Raw genomic sequence first — 21,403 nt, forward strand, 5'->3', positions numbered from 1 at the left:
AGACCAGTCCCCATCCACAGATGATACTGGTCACCCTCAGAACTGTGGCCTTGATGGCTCCAGTTTCCTTTCTTTGACTTGGGTCCCAGGACACCAGTCCAGGTTTAACTTTATGAGTTGGGTGGGCAGCTTGCCTAATCAGTCACGTTTCAGCTAGGGTCTGCTTCATACCTGCTCATCTCTGGTTCCTCCCCACCTGAGAGGAAGATTCAAGTGGATTTGGCACAGCTCCTAAATCGAGGCCTGCCATTAGCAGGCCGGGGGCTGACGTGTGCAAAGGAAGACTCGGACCGAGCAGGCCTTTTTCACCTGCGTAATAACAGGCTTGGGAGTAGCGAGGCGGCCGCGGCGGCGGCGCCAGGAGGAGGAGGAGGAGCGCGGGCAGAGGCCGCCGCGGGGCCGGGAGGAAGAGGGGGAGGAGGAGGAGGAGCTGAAGCGCCGAGAGCGGTAGGCAGCAGCTCGGCCGGAGTTGCAGCAGCGGCGGCGGCGGCGGCGCTCACACCGCGGCCTCCCCAAGCCCCGAGTCCCGGCGGGGGCAGCAGCAGCGAGCGCCCGCCCGCCTACCCCAGTCACTGCACCTCGGCCCCGCCAAGCCGCTGTCGCCGCGCCCGGGGAACTGCCAGCCATGGCCGCGCCGCCGGATCCCCGAGACGAGCTGCTGCCGCTGGCCGGCCCCGGGTCCCAGTGGTTCGGGGACCGGGGGGAGGGGGAGGACGAAGCGGTGACGCCGAAAGGAGCCAAGCCCGAGACGCTGGCGGGGGAGCCGGGACCCGGGCTGGGCGCCGGGGCCGCCGAAGCTGCGCCGCGGGAACTGGGCTCGGGCCCCGCCCGGCCGCCGCCCGTTGCCATGGAAACTGCATCCACAGGTAAGGCGGGCGGCGCCGCTGCCCCGCAAATGGCGTCTGGGACTCGGGTCCCCTAGCCGGTCCCCTTCTCTTCAACTCACCTATGCACCTACTTTGCGTTCTCTATCTTCAGTACCAACCTTAATCCGTCCCCGCCCCCACTCCCTTCGCCACAGGCGCCTGTAAATATTAAATGACTGGTAGGAACAGAAATTTTATTTTTTTTTCCAAAGGCTCAGAAGAAAACAAAATACTATTGATCCTTTTATTTCGTTATAGTTATTTTTCTAGCTTTCAAAGTTGTCCTCAGAGACAAACCGCAGCATCCTAGCTGCTGGCGCGCCTGTGTACAAGTTTCTTCTTGGGACTGGGGGCTGTAGGGCCCGCTTGGCCAGTTGGGACGATTTGGTCGGGGGGCGTGTTTGCTTGCAGGGCTCGCGCCCGCGACAGGGGAAGCTGACGACAAAGCGACCGGCAGGCCCGCTGCCCCTAGACCCGGCCCGATCTAGGGCAGAGATGTGACTTTAACTCTCCCTTTTCCTTAACCTCCGAGAGTCGCCACACCCTACTTCCTCCCATTTCCCTTCCCCTCCTCTAGCTCACCGCACACTAAACTGAAACGCCGAGGTGTGTTTAATTCCGGAGGGACTGCGAAGCCAGAAGGTTGGGAGCTGTGGCGGTCCCCCGCCCAGAATCCTTCATTTTCAGCTCCCCAATGCTCCCACCTCGAAGGGAGCTTTGGAACTTGGAACCCTAATTTAGAGCGGCCGCTGGGTGCGGTGCTAGAGATTGTTGAGTCGCGGTGGGTGTAGCTAGGAGGCACAGTTTGCCCGCAGTCTGAACCAGCGAGGGCGTTGGGAAATTGCCCTGGGTTTGTCCTCCCTCCACCTGACTTCACCTTCTGAACTGGATCCCAGCGGAGACCTGAGAGCTTGAAGCATCCTGCCCAAAGGATGCCTGAAACGAGCTTTGGGGTGGGACTGCCGGCTCAGGGAACTCCGTGTTTCCAAGGAGCGGGGAGGGGAGGGTGCTGTGTTGTGTAGTTCTCCGAGAAAGCTTTGCCGGGTGGAATGAGAGTGTGTAGTTTTGGAGATGTAGCTCTTGAAGGCCGGGTGCTAGGTGATCCTGGGGGGACGGAATGGGGGCGTGACTGGCATTCTTGTTCTTGGCAGCTGATTTAGGGGAACCCTTTTCTTAAGCCATTGCCTCTCTTAAGGGTCATATGGAGTGCTTTAGGTAGTCTTGATTATGCCCTAGTATAAAAGATTTGAGCTGAGGAAGGGAGATTTAGGGAATGTTTTGAATAAAACATTCTGAAGGGAAAAGAAAAAGACCATATACAAACAAAAGAGAAAAAAGACAGACTCAAAAGCAGAAAACCCCGTTTGTCCAGTATTAGTTATTATATGGGGGAAGGGAGGATTTCCGACCAAGATCTCAACTTAATCTAAATGAAAACAAAACTTTATAATTGCAAAAGAAGATGGCAAACCTAATAGAAAAAGGAAGGTACTTTTTTGGTTGATTTACCATCAACATTCTTCGTTGAGAGTAGCTCCTAGTACAGAACCTTTATCCACCATCATCAAAATAAATCGTTTATAAACATTGCCCACCTCTCATTGGTGTGATCAGGGTCAGGTGAACTAAGGAGGGGAAGCTTAGCTTCCTCTCAATAACATACTATCCACTAAAACAGTTGATCTATATAAAATGCTTTTAACAATTGTGACAAAGTAGGCATTTGCAATATTTAACATTATTACTATTATTATAGAAATAGTTTGTTAAATATATTAGGGATTTCCTATCCTAGGCAACAAATATATTAGTAAAATTAAACATAATGCTGAGTTTGGATGGGAAAAGAATGAAGGGAGGGGGACAAAGCATAAGTTTGCAATTTATACAGAAAATTTAAAGTTTATTTATTGCTGCTTGAAGGAATTTGTCATATATTTATTGATTATTTAGTGTTTTCAGTTTGCATTCAGTATTCAGTATGGGCTGTTATAAGAGGCCTAGATGCCAGAAATGATATCTAAATAAATTATTAGATCTTGAAAAAAATAAAATCAGGGCCAGCTTCCTTATCTGTTATTTTAACAGTTCTATTGCAATAAGTAAAGTTAGCAGGTGTATCCTCAACTTAATCAGGGACAAAATCCAGAGGAAGCCTATTAAGCTCATAATTTTACCTTTTTAAAAGAATGATGCTCTTTGGGACTCAAATCAAACTAAGAAGTAACTTAGAGGTTGAGTGTGATACACTGTAAACAAATTATGTTTCTTTTTCAAATGGAATTCTAAAATGTAAGGCAGATATTGATGTTTTAAAACTTTTTTTTCCTGAAAAACACCACTAATCATGCCATCTGGACAGAAATTCTGTGATTCATTTTTATACATTGATGGTAATTAAAGTTTTTGAAGAAACGTTTCTAAAAATATTTCTCTGTGATGTTCTGGAGTGAATATATGTTTAAATATCATTAGCATTGCACGATAAAACTCCATCAGTACTGTATTTCCAGGTATTCTCGTTGCTTCTGTCTCTTTAGTGGGATGAAAATGTTCTCAACAAAAAGTAACACTTTATTCTAAGGCTACAATTTTTAATGTCAAATTGATAATGGGCATATGATATGTCTGTTTCCAAGGGAACATTTAATGCACCATGTGTAGGCTACAACATGTTAGGTTGTTAATCATGAATCAGTGCCATCATCTAGTAACATTATACAAAGGGTGTTAAGAGCAACTGTTTTGTTTTTTCATGATCAGTTATTTTATTCCTGAAAACTATTCAAAAGGAGCATACAATAACACAAGGATAGAAGAATGGCCCTTTGTTTAAAGGAAGAATTTAAAATAGAACATTTGAACAAAATGCAATGGTAAGATGTTAATTCATTGGCCACTTTAGAAATTAACTCATTGACTGATTCATGCATGGAAGGCAAAATGAATAAGAGAATTGAGAATGGCCTGGAGAAATTAGCCCAGTGTGATGATTTGCTTTAGTGATATTGACCTATAGACAATTTACCTTTAATTTCTAGATGATTGCTGAGTTAGGGGTGACAGGGAGAGAGAAAGAGAAGGGAGGAGGAAGAGGGACAGAGAAAGAGAAATTTTCCTAATTTACTTGGACCACAGTACTCACAATTTTCAAATGCTGAATATGATACTCCATTGGAAAAACTATTCTTAATCTATCATGATTTAAATACCTTTCAGAAATGTTTCTATATGCTGTGTTTATTCTGTTTAATATCATAAATTGTACCACACATATTACCAATCATATTTTAAAATTCACGTAGAGGCTAGATTGACGCTTTTCTTGTGGATATGTTTGATAGATGTGTAAGTATTTTTTATTTGGAGTCATTTCCAGCAATCCTCTTCAGAAGGTATAGATTTTAATCTTCTGTTTTCTTTCATCTTTTAAGAAAACTGCAATTCTGTTGAGATGGGAAGGAACACTATACTTACTTTTACAGTATTTTACAGAACCTTTAAGAAAATAAGAGTTTCTAATGCAATTTACTTCTCTGGGCATAGACTCTGAATATAATCAATGACATTTCTGGCAGTAACTACTGTGCATATCTTTCATATTGGGAATTCAAATTGGTTAAATTAAACTGTAGAAACACATATGCTAAAAATACATTGATAAATAAACTTTATCAAAGCTTTCAGCATAACTTCCTCTTCATGAACTCACTGTTCCAGAAACCCCATCCTTATCATTGTCCACAAATACAGCATAAACCTTCCTGCTCCCATCTCTTTTTTTAGGCTGTTCATCTACTTCTAACTTTGAGGATTTGGAAAAGAGTAGATTATTTTGTTCACTATACTGTCTATCTTGCATAGCCTGGATTATGGAAAGTGTTTATTATCTATAAAATGAGAGACCATTGTGATTCAACTCAATTTAGTAAACATTTCCTGAATGCCTCCTTTGTGTAAGGATCTGTACGGAACACAAGTTGTGGTTTCCTAGAATGTGTGCATCTTTCTGTTTCACATTAGTATTTAGTTAAATAAGTTTTTTTTTTTTTTCATTTTCCTTATTCCCAAGTCACTGCTGGAAGCTTGTTTAGAAGGGTATTTATTAAAACAATCTAACCACATTAGCACACAGGCGTGAGTTACTTTTCTGAGGTCAACACTGAATAAATAAATACAAGCATAGGTTGCCGAAAGTGCACAGCTGGGGGAAAATAAAATCCATCAACCTACCTATCTAGCTAATTCTATCTTTATGGAAATAGCTGGCTGAATAGTACTCAAAGATCCTTGTATTAGTTAGTTGTGCTTTTATTTTAAAGTTAAAGGAAATTATTTCAGTGGTGACTAAGGAAGATTTGGAAAAGGCACTATAAAATATAGACAGCAGTGAAAATAAAAGACCTATTTCAAGAGACTAATATATCACATAGGAATGCTCTCTGTGAAAGAACATAGTTGAAAGATGTAAGACAACCGATTTTTATTTGTTTAAGTAATATTTGGGGCAAAAAGAACAATGAGAAGAACATGAACTGGAGAGGCTCACTGCTTGAGGAAGGTGTTCTTGTGAGAGTAATGAAAAAAGGAGAGGGAAGAGTTTCTCAATTCATATTTAACCTATGTTATTTAAAATGGATAGTGATCATTTTGAACTGTATACAAATATTGAACAACTATGTTATGTAACAGGAACCAACATGTAGTGTTGTAGGTCAGTTATACTTTGAAAACAAACAAACCCATAGAAAAAGAGATCAGATTTGCAGTTGTCAGAGGCTTGGTGGGTGGAGGGAGAACTGGATGAAGGCACTCAAAAGGTACACACTTCCAGATGAGATAACTAAGTACTCAGGATATAATGTTCAACATGACAGGTATAATTAACAGTGCTGTATGTTATATATGAAAGTTGTTAAGAGAGTTAATCCTTTAATCTTGTGTCTGTATGAGATAATGGAAGTTCACTATAAGTTATTGTGGTGATCATTTAAAAATAAATAATTAAACTGGGTGTGAGTGAGTGAAAGTCACTCAGCTGTGTCTGACTCTTTGTGACCCCATGGACTCTACATTCCATGAAATTGTCTAGACCAGAATACTGGAGTGGGTAGCCTTTCTCTTCTCCAGGGGATCTTCCCAACCCAGGGATCAAACCCAGGTTTCCCACATTACGGGTGTATTCTTTACCAGCTGAGTCACAGGGGAAACCCGTTAAAGTGGGTTGTAATTCTTAAGTAGGACAATAGAAAACATACAGAAAGACCAGAAGCCCAGGATAAGTGAATAGCAAGTAAAATCCTGTACCACTACTCTGATAAGCTTGGCTCTTCCAAGCTGACTACTTTGCATGTGGTATAGAATGAGTGCAGTGAGCAGTTTTAATGTCATTCTAGTGTCTCTTGAGAATGAGACTAATTTTAGAAAAGCTGAAGCGGGGAATGATTTTAAAAAATGAGAAAATGATAGATATTAAAAACTTACTAAGCCAATATATTTGTTGCTGAGTGCTTGTAGATCTAAGAATGCATTAGTATGCCAAATATTTTTATAAACCCTTAGAAAATAATAAACATGCCAATTGCCAGCAATTTCCATTGATTCACTAAAAAAATGATGCCTATAAAACATTATTCCTATTTTTCATATTCTGAATCACCAACATATGCACAGCATGTACTATGCCCAGGAACTTTAGAAGTACCCAGCTTACTTTAGAGGAGAAGGCAATGGCACCCCACTCCAGTACTCTTGCCTGGAAAATCCCATGGACGGAGGAGCCTGGAAGGCTGCAGTCCATGGGGTCTCGAAGAGTCAGACATGACTGAGTGACTTCACTTTCACTTTTCACTTTCTTGCATTGGAGAAGAAATGACAACCCACTCCTGTGTTCTTGCCTTGAGAATCCCAGGGATGGGGGAGCCTGGTGGGCTGCTGTCTCTGGGGTCACACAGAGTCAGACACGACTGAAGCGACTTAGCAGCAGCAGCTTACTTTAGAAAGCACACTGTTTATCAAAAAACAAACAACCCAATTAAAAAAATGGGCAGAAGACCTCAATAGACATTTCTCCAAAGAAGACATACAGATGACCAGCAAACACATGATAAGTTGCTCAACATCACTAATTATTAGAGAGATACAAATCAAAACCACAACGTGGTATCATCTCACCCCCATCGAAATGGCCATTAAACAATCCACAAACAGTAAATGCTAAAGAGGGAGTAGAGAAAGGAGAACCCTTTTGCACTGTTAATAGGAATGTAAACTGATACAGCCACTAAGGAGAACAGTGTGGTGGTTCCTTAAAAAATTAAAAATAGAACTTACCATATGACCTAGCAATCACACTACTAGGCATATACCCAGAGAAAACTGTAATTCAAAAAGACACATGCATCCCAACGTTTATTGCAGCATTATTTACAATAGCCAGGACATGGAAGCAACCTAAATGTCTATCAACTGAGGAATGGATAAAGAAGATATGGCATATATTTACAATGGAGTATTCAGTTCAGTTCAGTCACTCAGTTGTGTCCGACTCTGCAACCCCATGAACTGCAGCACGCCAGGCCTCCCTGTCCATCACCAACTCCTGGAGTTCATCCAACTCATGTCCATCGAGTCGGTGATGCCATCCAGCCATCTCATCCTCTGTCGTCTTTACAGCATCAAACCTTGCTTCTATCACCAGTCACATCCACAACTGGGTATTGTTTTTGCTTTGGCTCCATCCCTTCATTCTTTCTGGAGATATTTCTCCACTGATCTCCAGTAGCATACTGGGCACCTACTGACCTGGGGAGTTCCTCTTTCAATATCCTATCATTTTGCCTTTTCATACTGTTCATGGGGTTCTCAAGGCAAGAATACTGAAGTGGCTTGCCATTCCCTTCTCCAGTGGACCACAGTCTGTCAGTCAGTATTACTCAGCCACAAAAATGATTAAAATTGGATCATTTGTAGAGACCTGGATGTAGAGACTGTCTTACAGAGTGAAGTAAGTCAGAAAGAGAAAAAACAAATGTCATATATTAATGCATATATATGGAATCTAGAAAAATGGTATAGATGGTCTTACCTGCAAAACAGAAATAGAGACACAGAGGTAGAAGACAAACAGGGACACCAAGAGGGAAAAGGAGGGGAGTGGGATGAACTGAGAGATTAGGATTGACATATGTACACTATTGATACTATATATAAAAGAGATAACTAATGAGAACCTACTGTATAGCTCAGAGAACTCTATTCAGTGCTCTGTAATGACCTAAATGGAAAGGAAATCCAAAAAAGAGGGATATGTGTGTACATATAGCTGATTCACTTTGCTGTACAGTAGAAACTAACACACCGTTGTAAAACAACTATACTCCAGTAAAAATTAATTGAAAAGAAAGAAAGCATGCTGTTTAAATTTGCAAATGGCACAAAGTTTCAAAAGATTGTTGATATGGTAGAGAATATCACTGCTATTTAAAAATCTTGATTTTCATGTTAACCCAAAAGTGGATTCTTTTTACTAAAATAATTTTCTACTCTAATTTAAAAAATTCCTTTTTGGAATAGGAAGCGTATGCATGTGATATTATATTTTAACTGAGTGAAGTAAGACAGAGAAGGAGAAATAGTGTATGGCATCCCTTATATGTGAAATCTAAAAAGAAGTGATATGAATGAACTTACAAGACAGAGACTCACAGACTTAGAAAATGGACTTATGGTTGCTGAGGGAGTGGGGAAGGATGGAGGAAGGAATAGTTAGGGAGTTTGGGATGGACATGTACATACTGCTATATTTAAAATGGATAACCAGCAAGTACTGTATAGAACATGGAACTCTGCTCAATGTCATGTGGAAGCCTGGATAGGAGGGGCGTTTGGGGGAGAATGGATACATGTATATGTTGGCTGAATCCCTTTGCTGTTCACTTGAAACTATCACAACATAGTTTGTTAATTGTCTCTACTCCAATACAAAATAAAAAGGTTTTAAAAAAATAAAATTTAAAAGGTACAAAAGGGTATACAGAGAAAAGGAAGTCTTCTTCACATTCAGTCTTTCAACCAGCCTTTGTTCCTCTTCAGCAGCAACCATTTTTATCAAATTCAGCAAGGGAGCACTGTTTAATTCATTCATTATTACACTATTATTGATGTGAACTTCCGCTATATTCCAGGCATCGTTCTAAGCACTAAGTATATGGTACAGAAAGGGAAAAATGAAAGTCTATTTCCAGTAAATTATGTATCTTTGTGCGTGTGTGTGTGTGTGTGTGTGTGTGTGTGTGTGTGTGTAAAAGGAAAGGAGAGAAGAGGGAAGGGAAACAGAGAACAAAAAATATATGTCAAGGTATGGTAAGTCCTGTGTGTGTGTGTGTGCGCACACACGCTCAGTCAGTTGTGTCTGACTCTTTGCCACTCCATGGACTGGAGCTTGCTAAGCTTCTCTGTCCATGGACTTTTCCAGGCAAGAATACTGGAGTGGGTTGCCATTCCCTTCTCCAGTGGATCTTCCCAACCCAGAGGTTGAACCCTGGTCTCCCGCATTGCAGGCAGATTCTTTACCATCTGAGCCAGTGATGTAGAGGGAGAATTAAATAAGATGGACAGTGAAGTTAGCAGATGTATTCAAGCCAATGAGATTACTGATTGATCTTGGAATCTGGGGAGGAGGAATGAGGACAGAAGACGATGAAGCACAGAGAAAAGATGATATGAGCAGTGTGTTATTTGATATGGAGATTAAGGAGGGGGCACAGTTATTGAGGAGATTGGAAGACCGGGATGGAGTAGAGGACAAGGTCACCAGAAGATTGAGGTCCAGAAGAATGGCAGGCTGGGAGTGGAATGATCACCTGCGTGATTACTGAGATTGCAAAGAACCGTGGCAGAGATTGAAGAGTACAGTGAACCAGTGCTGTTGTGTTTAGGAAAGAACATAGTGTCTTGGGCTTCAAAGTTACAGAATTATAGAGACAAGGGAAGAAGAGTAGCCTGTAAAATCATAAATATAAATTTCTGACTATGGGTTCTGCAAATTCTGTTTAATTTGTTCCGAGTGTATGAGATGCAACTTAAAATAGTTCATTGTGAAGGATGGGAACTTTGAGGACTGTAATTAACTAAATATGAGCTAGTGGTATGGTGAAATTACTAAAATATCTTATGTAATTTTAGGTAATATTAATAGAAAGTCTTGGGTATACATTATATGAGCTAGCAGTTCTGGATTCTGTTCTAGGCAGGCCAAATATGGAGTGTTATACTGAGTGACGGGTGCCATGGTTTATAGAAACTGTAGTATGGCAAGAGAAAGGTGACTAAATTGGTGTGGCTTCTGGGGAAAAAAACTGTTGTTTGAGAAATGATTGAAAAAATTAAGAATTTTTAGCCCGAATAAAAGAATGAAAGGATATATGAGTGTTAAATTCAAATACTAGAAGAAATCTTATGAAGCAAATAAAGACTTGACTGAGGTGATACTACCAAGCAGAATTGGGACTAGCAGGTAAATCAGAGAAACACATTTCAACTTAATGAAGGAGAAAGTTCTGATAATTAGAATTGCTGAGAAAAAGAGATGGATTACCTCTCAGTTACTGATATTTAAGAACAAATGAGGTTGCTGTTTACTGGAGGAGACTTAGAATGGAAAGTGTTATACCAAGATCTTTATTCCTTCATAAGAGAAAGCAATACCCCTGACCTTACCTGTGATTGTTAAAGAAGGCATATTGCTTAAGAGTGAATAGCATATAAATGAAATCAGAAACAGTGCTTATTACAAAAACCACAGCTAACTTCAAATTGACTTCCTAAAAAATGTACTCTCTATGGGAAGCCACTGTGTGTGGCCTTTATAGGGAATCTAGAAAAATGGTACTGATAAACCTATTTGTAAGGCAGGAATGGAGACACAGACATAGAGAACCGACTTGTGGACACAGTAGGGGAAGGAGAGGGTGTGACAAATTGAGAGAGTGGTATTGCCATACATGCACTGCTGCTGCTAAGTCACTGCAGTCATGTCCAACTCTGTGTGACCCCATAGACGGCAGCCCACCAGGCTCCCTTATCCCTGGGATTCTCCAGGCAAGAGTACTGGAGTGGGGTGCCATTTCCTTCTCCAATGCATGAAAGTGAAAAGTGAAAGTGAAGTCGCTCAGTCATATCCGACTCTTAGCGACCCCATGGACTGCAGCCAACCAGGCTCCTCCATCCATAGGATTTTCCAGGCAAGAGTACTGGAGTGGGGTGCCATTGCCTTCTCTACCATGTATAAATTAGATAGCTGGTGGAAAGCTGCTCTGTAACACAGGAAGCTCAGCTTGGTGCTCTGTGATGTCCTAGAGGAATGGGATGAAGGGGTGGAAGGTAAACTCAAGAGAGAGGGGAAACATGTATACTCATGGCTGATTCATGTTGTCATACAGTAGAAACTAACACAGCATTGTAAAGCAATTATCCTCCAATTTAAAAAAGAATTCTATAAAAAAATTCTTCTTTAATTCTCCGTTGTTGAGACAAGCTCCATAATGTAACATACTTGCTTCTTGAAAACTACGAAGTTTTATATAATTAAGAGTTATTACCTTAAATGCAAAACATGCTATCTGCAAGCATCTGTTTTATTCTTTTTTCCTGAACTATACTTTTCATTTTTTACTACAGACTCGAATTCCATAAATATTTAATATATTCTAAAATGTTTGGGGAATTCATTAACTAATGTCTTATCGCAAAAAGCATCATATGATTCTGTCCTTAGTCCTCTGTCTCCCTACTGTACATTTATGCCAGATTATTCACTGTAAAACCATATTTGCTAAGCTGCCTAATGATTTACATTTTTAGCTGGAACAGTTCTGCATTCTAACTTCCTTGTCCAATCCCCAAGTGAAATTTTTAATTCATCTACTACATGAGATAAAACCAGCCATAGAACAAATTCTTGCTTCCTGAATATGGGGAATTTGTTGAATATCTCACATTCTTAAAAGTAGCTAGAATTTTGTTTTATGCATAGCAAGTCTTCATTTTTTTATAAACAAGTCTTGGGCAACAGAAAATGTGTATTCAAATGATTGCTGATCTAGTTGTCATGCCTAAGAGTAAACAGCAATGTCCCATCTCCCTTTTGGCATGGATTGTTCAATGAATCCCGAAAAATCAGTGCTTCTTAAAATGTGGTTTGTAGACTTCCTGCTTTCAAAATAACACGAAGTGATTCACAGACTTCACCTCGGGGAAACAAGCCTGCCAAATGCGTGTCAAAACTTTAAGAAACACTGGTACATTGACTCTCCCCTCCTCCTGACTTACTGGCTCAGCATTTTGCTAGGAGCTGTGGGGAATGGAGGAACATGAGCTATGTCCTCTCGATTCCTCCCAGCTTACTATCTAGATGGGAAATGTGACTAATCCACACGAAACAAAGGCAAACAACTCAAGCAAGAGTCAAGTCTGGTCCTTGGATGGGTGCTACAAGCTATAAGCGCTGCAGGAATTTCATAATTTTATGAGTTACAGGGGACCTGGTGTCTTGAAAGAGGTAGAATGTACCATATGCCTAAAGGATGGATAGAATAGAAATAAGCAGAAGTGGCAGAAAGGCAGTTTTAGGTGAGGGGAGAGACGTGGGTGGTGACATAGAGGTGAGCAATGACTAGGGTATCTTACCCTGTCTGTTTGGGTGCGAGGAGACAGATTCTGGAGGGGAGATGTTATTCAGGACTTCAGACTCCTTTTATATGGATTCTGGGGCGTTTGAAGGTTTATATTTGGGGGAAGTAATACATTCAGCCTTCTGTATCCTTTGGTTTCAGAAGGGCCGACTGTACTATACCATATTATATAAGGGACTTGAGCATCCATGGATATTGATATCTGCACAGGGTCCTGGAACCAATTCCCAGTGAATACTGAGGAATGACTGTAGAAAGCTATGTTAGGAAGATTATATGTTATGCATAGATGATGAACTCAATGGGGGTGATCTAAAACCTGCACTTTTGCTGAAAGAAGGTTGACCAACAACATCAGTTTCGGAGCCTCGAATAAATAACCATGAGAATAAAGAGGAAGGTACCTGGAAAGAAAGAGGAGGAAAGTTGAGCACTTCATCAGAATATTCAATAGGACTTTGTGACTGATAGGATGAGGAGGATGAAGGGAGGAATGAATCAACTCTAAGGTTCTGTGCCTATGGCTGGGAGAATGGCTGGTGCTTAAGAGGGGTGGGAGGGGGAACTGGTCAGAGAGATGAGGATAATACAATTCATTTTTGTCATATGGGGCTCAAAATGAAGAAAAGCCATTTGAATGGAAGTCTGCACTTGGCAGTGTATATTAAGGAATGGATTTTGGAGATGATAACAGGATTGTAGATACAGGTTTAGAAAATGGGAAGAGAAGCAATAGAATAATTTTGTTTTTTGAAAGAGATTGTGTAGTATGAGGGCTCCCCTGGTCGTTCAGCTGGTAAAGATCCCCTCTGCAATGCAGGAGACCTGGGTTTGATTCCTAGTCAAGAAGATTCCCTGGAGAAGGCAATGGCAACCCACTCCAGGGTCCTCACCTGGACAGTCCCATGGACAGAGAAGCCTGGTGGGCTACAGTCCATGGGGTTGCAAAGAGGCGAACACTGAGCGACTAAAGAACAAAGGGCCAGGAAGAGAACCTGTGCTCCTTGTCTCATACTAGCTGAGTGGCGTTAAGGCTGCCTCAGCCTCAGATTCTGTGTGTGTGCTCCTAGGTCTTGTAGAGTGCTTGGCAATCAGGTGGTAATTACCCTCATTATCATGGTATCAAAGAAGCCGAGATGGATGGTTCAGAACAAGCCTTGACTGAGAAGACACATTTGCCTTGGCTTTGGCCTCTACTGTCGTGTCAGTGTGGGCAAACCTGCTTTATGTCTCAGTTTCTTCTATATGAAGTGGACTTGATACCATTGTCCTGGCTACCTTGTGGTTGTGAAGATAACATGAGATAACCTGAGGAAGTACATGCAAATTGCAAATTACTGTACATCTGAGGGGCTTCCCAGGTGGCCCTAGTTAAAGAACCCATCTGCCAGTGCAGGAGGCATAGAGATGCAGATTTGATCCCTGGGTCAGGAAGATCCCCTGGAGGAGGAAATGGCAACCCACTCCAGTATTCTTGCCTGGAGAATCCCATGGACAGAGGAGCATGGCAGGCTACAGCCCATAGGGTCGCGAAGAGTTGGACACGACTGAAGTGACTAAGCACGCAGGCATACATCTGTAAGGAAGTACTAACAGGAAGCCGGATCAGTGCTGTCAGATGCAGGAGAGCAGTCTAGGAGAATAAAGATTGAGAAAAAATCCTGTCACCTCAGCCCTAGGTGTTTTAATAGAAAAGACCGCTGCATATAGCTGAACCTCAGTCAAGTCTCAGTGGGGAATGGCAGGAGAGCGAGGAAGAACGGTGCTGGCCAGAAGCAGGTTCTGGCATCCACATTGGAAAACATTTCGGCTACAAAGAGTGCACTCGGAGTGGCGGCCCACCCCATTCTTCACGTCCTAAAGAGTGAACTGTGCCTCGAGCAGGGCTGAGACGTGCTCGCGGAGGCCAGTTGAGTGGAGGGTAGGAAGCCGGGTCTATTCTGAATCTCCGGCTCAGCGGAAGGGTAGTGAATGCAGGGAGCTACCCCAGGTATGCCTGGGGGCCTGGAAGGTTGCTTCTATCACAGTGAAAGCCAGCCCCTGCACCTCACCCTCACCTCAGCCCCTGATGTTAAATTAATCAGCCCTGTGGCCAAGTGAAGGTATTTGCAGGCTAATCTTACAGCTCTATAGGTTTAGAAGTCTTCCATAAATAGATGAACACTTCTGGAAAGATAGAGTAGACAGTTTCTCCTTATCCCTCTTGCAAAGTACAGCCAAAAACTCTGGACATTATATATGCAGGATAAATATAAAAAGACTCCGTAGTGAAAGTAGCATTCTTGTAAGACACTAACCTAGATGAAAACCTATCTGTACTAGAGCAAGAGGGAGAAGCTGGGTAAGGGGGATGGTCGCTAAAACTTGCAATGACAGAACTTGAGAATGCAGAGGACCCCCAGCTAAAATAAACACTTAAAAAGTGGAAATTTGACAGGGATAATTATAAAATCTTGTAGTAGGATTCTTTAACTATATGAATAGAATAGGAGGGTCATGGTGAAATTGCAACATATAAATAAAAAATAGACGAGCTTTATTTAACCATAAGTTAACTCTCAGTTAGCGGGGCAAGCCAGCTTCCCCACTAGGTGAAGAACTGTTACTCTTGTTAACTCAAGGTTTACCCAGAGCCAGGAGCTGAGAGGTGACCATACCTGGGGCTGGGCAGAGTCCTGAATGTACTGAGAGCTCCAGAGCAGAGATGGTGGCAGAAACCTGGACTCTGGTTGAAAGAACTGAGGCTTTGCAGTCTGCACAAGGGAAGATAGGGTGGGTTACGATAGCTGTCTAAAAATACATAAAGAGCTGTCAAGTGGCATAGGGACTGGGTGTGTCCTATATGACTCTGGAGGATGGAGCTGTGGTCAACCAGAAGTTAGGTGTGAAAAATGAAAATAGCCTGGATTGCCTCATATGGTGGTGAGTTTCCTATCCCTGGAGGTGTGTAAGCAAAGTTGGGCTGGTCATTTATATAGCAGAGGAGGTATAATAGACAGTATACATTAGATTATTGATTTTGTATCTTCTCAGAATCACAGATCCCTGTTGGAGAATCTGATAAAAACTTTGGAATCTCTGCTCAGGAAAGTGCACTTACAACTACCGTTTGGGGCACAAATTCTGGGATTTTCTGGAGACCTTTTATGCATGGAGGAATTAAATAACTTCCTACTCTTAAAAAATCAGTAATTCCAGATACTCTCATGTAGATCACTGTTTATACAGCAGCAGTAGTTTCATGGTATAATAAAATCTCATTTAATCATCCATTTATTTATTCAACAAATATTTATTAAGCATTTACTATGTATGTGTGTGTTTGGATACAAATATACACACAAAGCATGTAGCTGAATGAAAGTGAAAGTATTAGTCACTCAGTTGCATCCCACTCTTTGAGACTTCATGGGCCAGAGCCCTCCAGGCTCCTCTGTCCATGAAATACACCAGGCAAGAATACTGGAGTGGGTAGCCATTTCCTTCTCTAGGAGATCTTCTCGACCCAGGGATCAAACCCTGGTCTCCTGCTTTGCGGGCAGATTCTTTACCATCTGAGCCACCAGGGAAGCCCATGTAGTTGAATAGTGATACCTGTGTACATACCCAGAATATAAAAGTTAATGCAATTACAGCAGAGTCTATTATGAAGAGTCTAAATTAAGAAGTCTGCATTCCATAAACTCTGTTTTGTTAGTTTCAGAAATGTGCTCTAACTGAATTTGTGACTCTCAAAGGGTTACTGAGCCATGCTCTTTCCAACTGGGCCTGGTGAAGTTGGAGAGAGTGTGGACTTGGAGACACCAAGCTGGATACCCATCTCAGCTCTTCCAGTGGCCTATGATAGCTAGTCTCAACCTCTATGGGAAGGGCTAAGCAGTGGGTCTATATGATTCTACAGCATCCAGATAGTGATGTATCATTTGTCTGTTCACTGTTTCTATGTACATGGTACACATCTGTGTATACTTTAGTCATTACTAAAGTTTTTAGAACCAGCTGTTACTTTAGATAACATTCCTTGACTGATTATAGGAGACCCTTGGGGTTGGGGTAGAGAAAGGTGTTAATTCTCTCTCTGATAATCGCCATCAGCCATCTAAATAAACAAACAAACAACATTTTCTCAACTTGATATAAAATGTACATATGTATTTTAAAAAATTTACTACTTTTGTTATTTACAAATGAACACATCATCAAAGTAGAAACAAGGTGCTCCCTGTACAACTGGAGCTTCAAAATACTGTCAACTGATTTCTACTCTAGCCAGACTGTGGCCCCTAAGCATCATCATATATAGAAATTTTGGAGATACTACAATGGATCACACTATTAATTTGTTTAGCAAACCTTTTATTGTAGATAATACAAGGTAAATTGCAACCCAGAAGGTTTACATTATCAGCATTGAATTTGAGTGTTTATTTTTTAAAAAATTGAATCCATGGCCTTAAGAGATGTGTTCCTGTTTTCTTTTTTACCATAAATATGAGAAAGGATAAACACCTAGTATTGTTTCCTGGAAGTTGCATAACATTTTAAAGGTCAAGCAGTTCCTGTTTATAATTTGTGTGTTTGCATATCAGAAGTCTCAGAAGTAAGAATTGGTTTCATTTCTATGAATAGTGTAGAGCAGTTTAAAAATATTTTATTTAAAGAGAGGTAATGTTACCTGTCTTGAAAGTAAACATATATTGAGTAGGGATGATTACCAGTGGCCTGTTAAGGCCATCTGTGTTACTTTTCCTTTTTTTTTTTAAGCGTAGTAATCTTCTCTGTGCTCAGCAGTTATTTACCCATTCTAATAACTCTCAAGAACATTGGTTCCTGAAAGGAATTTTTGTCAATCTATTAAAAACAAAAAAGCTCCTCCATCCTGCCAGATGGGGGGCATCAAGAACAACCTTTAACTGTATCACTTAACACATAATTAACTTAATTAACTGTGCTTGCACTGTGATGGTTCATGTGAAGATGTCTTTTGGATATTGGATTTAAGTTGACATGCTGCACTGTATAATCACATTATTATGAATCTTTAAAACATAATTTTTAGTTCATAAAAGGCAGGGTTGGTATATCAGTTGATTACAAGAGCCTAGAACTTCTTTTTCTATGAAGGTCTCTGTCTTTCAAGGAAAAAATAAAAGTAAAATGGGACCTCATTTAGTTGGTTTTCTTAGTTAAATGGGATGGTCAGCTCTATAGCCTTGTCTTAAAATTGTAAAAACAATAATAAAACAATGTTTGCAAGAGAAAACATTTATTCCTGATCTCACTTTCTCCCTCTTTTTAAAAAATCTCACCCTCTCTGTACAACTCTTAGTGCCAATTTCATATGGTGGTTTGAGGATTAAATAGTAGTTCTTGTAGTTCTTGACGTACAGTAGTGACTATATAAATGTTTGTGGTTCTTATTATTGGTATTAATTCCCTATCGATTTGATGTATTTGTGTAATAATCAGCACCCTCCCTTAAGTACTTTAGAATGGATGGAACACTGATGTTCTTTATGGAGTGACCCTCACTTTATGAACTGGATTCTGAGCAGGGCCAGGGCTGCATCTCTGGCTCCCAAGCCTCGTGCTCTCTCTGCTGCTGCCAAGTCGCTTCAGTCATGTCCAACTCTGTGCAGCCCCATAGACGGCTGCCCACCAGGCGCCCCCGTCCCTGGGACTCTCCAGGCAAGAACACGGGAGTGGGTTTCCGTTTCCTTCTCCAGTGCATGAAAGTGAAAAGTGAAAGTGAAGTCTCTCTACTGTACCAAATTTCCTTTCTGCCTTTGAAATATAACTTAAGGTAAAAAACACTGTTTTACAAGACAGCAAAGCCAGGACATGGAATTCAGCTCTATCTGCAGGGAGAGAAGAAAATAATAGGAGTCTCAGCTGGATAAACTGAAGAGACAGGAGGAGAGATGGAGGTGGAGAAGAAAGGGGGCATTGGGGTCTGAGGAGGGATGGTGATGGAGGGAGGAAGCTTGACCCCTGGAATGGACACAAATAGACAAAGGGGAGAAGTGCTGAGAAGACATGGAAAGGGAGAAATACATAGAGGGAGGAAGCCCCTCTGAGGAAGCAAAAAATATATCTATATTTCTATTTCTACCTCTATCTCTTTATAAAGGAATGGATTTGTAAAAAAGGAAAAGAGAAGTGGTAAGAATAGCTTTCCTAAAATCTGGAGTCTGGAGTGAGACCAGGTTCTTGGCTTTACTTCCATTTGAAGTTGTAATTTGCATTTGTAAGATTACTTAGTTTCTTAAACCTCCAGTGAGTTTTTTAACTGGGGTGACCCTGGCAGGCCTCTGTGGCTCGGGGGTGGAAGTTGTTCTCAAGGTGTTCTGTACGGGGCTGCCCAGAGCTTTCTCACCCCAGGCTGGACGAAATCAGACAGTGGCCTGAGTCAGGCCTGTGGGCCAAATGTTCCTTTCTCTGTCTGGGGATTTTCCACAGGATTCACATTAACTTTAAATGGAGAAGAATTTAGCTCAGGGCTTTCCTTAGATGAAAGAGATTATTTATAAATTTTTCTACCATCCCCCCATGCTATCATCCCTAGCAAAGGGTCAAGTACATCAGTGTCCGAATTTCATTGTTTGATAGTTTATTTTATTTTTTTCTTTGATTACATAAAATGGGCTTGAGATCATAGTACTGTATTGGGATCATAGCACATTTTCTATAAGCTTTCAGAATTCACAGAATCAATGACTATTCTTAGACATTAGAAGTAGGATATGAATCTTTTGGGTATAAAAAGATTCATGTGAGTAATATTAAATCAATTACCATGTAAATTCATGCTTCTATCTCTATGAGTTATAAGAATAATTGGCAAAAAATTTGTCATATGTCGTTCCATTTTTAATTTCTCTTAAAAACTCTAGGGTGCTAACTTAAAAAATAAAAACAATTCCTGACAGTTATGATTAAAACTATCCGATGATAAATGAATTCTGTTGACATTAAAAAATTAATTGGATGGATGTCCTTGATCAGGTGTCCAGTTATCCTGAGAATTTACATAATAAAATGCAGCAGTTTGCCCTGAGATTAGTTTGACACATTTGCCATTAACAGCTCCTCCTTCTTAGCACCTGGCAACTCACCTGGCATCTCTGCCCCCAAGAAGGGGATGATACACTGAGGGGCAGACCATTACAAGCTGGGTCTTCATTTTTTATTAGTACTAAGAATAATAGTGGCGGATTAATTTTTTATTAGTTTGTGGAGAGCAAGACATTACAGTCTTTCCAATTCAACTCTAGTCTCTTAAAGTCTGAGCAGTTACTACAGATGAAAGAGGCTCCAGTGAAATGGAACTTAAAAGCAGGTTTGGGCCTGGTGAAAAATTTATTTCAGGAGCTCCCGGTGAAGATGGCCTGGCTAAAAGTCTTCATATGGGATTTGTAAATGAGTTCAGGCACTGAGCCCACTTCCTGACTGCTGGGCTGGATAATCTGTGCCAGCTTCCTCCATCTCTACTCGACCCTGCATGTGTGTGCTTCTGTCTCTTTATATGGCAGGAAAAGTCTGGGTTCAGGAGTTAGAACTCAAAGGGAGTATAGCATGAAGTAGGGTTTTTTCCATTCCTGGGGTTTCAAGAAGAGACTACGTAATCACTTATCAGAGATGTTTAAAAGTAGGCTTATTTTCAATAAGTGAAAAGTTGAATTATACTACTTCCAATAATACTCTTTGTATTCCTTTTGTCTCAGGATTCCATGGTTTTACAATAAAGTCAGGTAAGTGTTATGTACTAAGTCCTATGAAAGACTTTGTAAGGACACCTATATTTTGAATATTGGGGATCTAGACCTTTAGCTAAAATTTGTATGAGCCCCTATAAGCAAACCAAAACTCTGACAGTCTAAATTAGCAAGTAAATTTAACACAAAAATACTTTTGGCTTATTATTTTTATGGCATACTCGGGTAAAATATCATTAGTTAATAAAATAGAAACACTGATTAATCATTATGTTCTGTAAAATACTATTGGCCGGCAAAAATATTTTATAATGTAGTGCTCATGAGGGACAACCCCAAAGAGATAGGAGCTAATTATTCATTATTATACACTTACATGCCAGGTATTATGCTAAGTGCTGTGGGTGGACCATTAAAAAATCTCTTTCCTCAAGAAACTTGTAGTCTAATGAAAGAACTAAACAAAGCATCAACTATATTTTATTGTGAAATATGGTAGAAGGACGTACATGTTGTTTTGCCAAGCATCTTAGATTTTTAGTGGAAGTGGTTCTGGAACTCAGATTTAAAAGATAAGAAATTAGCAAGATGAGGCATGGGGAAGACTATTCAGTGAGAACAACTCTGCTTAAAGCTATGTTTCTCTCTTCTTGCTTTTTCAAAGAGGAATCTTTTGTGTGTGGGGTTTTTTTTTTTTTTTTTTTTTGCCTCTCAGATTCTAGATTTCTAGAACAATGATGAAGGGGTGCAGAGCTGTTTGTTTTTATTAGCATTTGTCTTTAAACCTCTAGATGATTCCTGATTCATAAGCAAAATCAGTCTGTGCAAAGTGGCTGCTTCTCTGAGAGTGCATATGGCTCTCAGAATTGGACAGACTATGCATCTCAAGCAGGTATGCAGACACTTGGCTAAGGGTCAAGGGCACTTAGAGCCAGACTAGACAAAATCAATTTTCTCCAGTGGTAAGCCTTTTAAAACACTGTTTTTTATTAAAAAATAAATGGATGCATTGAGGAGTAAATTCACATGCCATTTTCAAAATTGAGGCTTTAAATAAACTTCCTGCATCATATTCCTAGGCTTTATCAGCAGGCCCTTGGCAGGCACACTTGCTCTTCTTTGTCAGTTG

At 40.8% G+C, this 21,403-nt stretch overlaps 1 protein-coding gene across 2 annotated transcripts in view; it reads left to right on the forward strand.

The window, feature by feature from the left end:
* Positions 1–625: 625 nt before the first annotated feature.
* The window catches only part of RTN1 (reticulon 1), a 246,899-nt gene continuing 226,121 nt past the window's right edge, over positions 626–21,403 (forward strand). For both annotated transcript variants that reach the window (XM_068963643.1, XM_068963644.1), the window contains exon 1: positions 626–866. In XM_068963643.1, the coding sequence (XP_068819744.1) occupies positions 626–866 (241 nt within the window). The remainder of the gene's footprint in view (positions 867–21,403) is intronic.

Source organism: Capricornis sumatraensis, chromosome 2 (assembly GCF_032405125.1).
Source record: "Capricornis sumatraensis isolate serow.1 chromosome 2, serow.2, whole genome shotgun sequence".
NCBI lineage: Eukaryota > Metazoa > Chordata > Mammalia > Artiodactyla > Bovidae > Capricornis > Capricornis sumatraensis.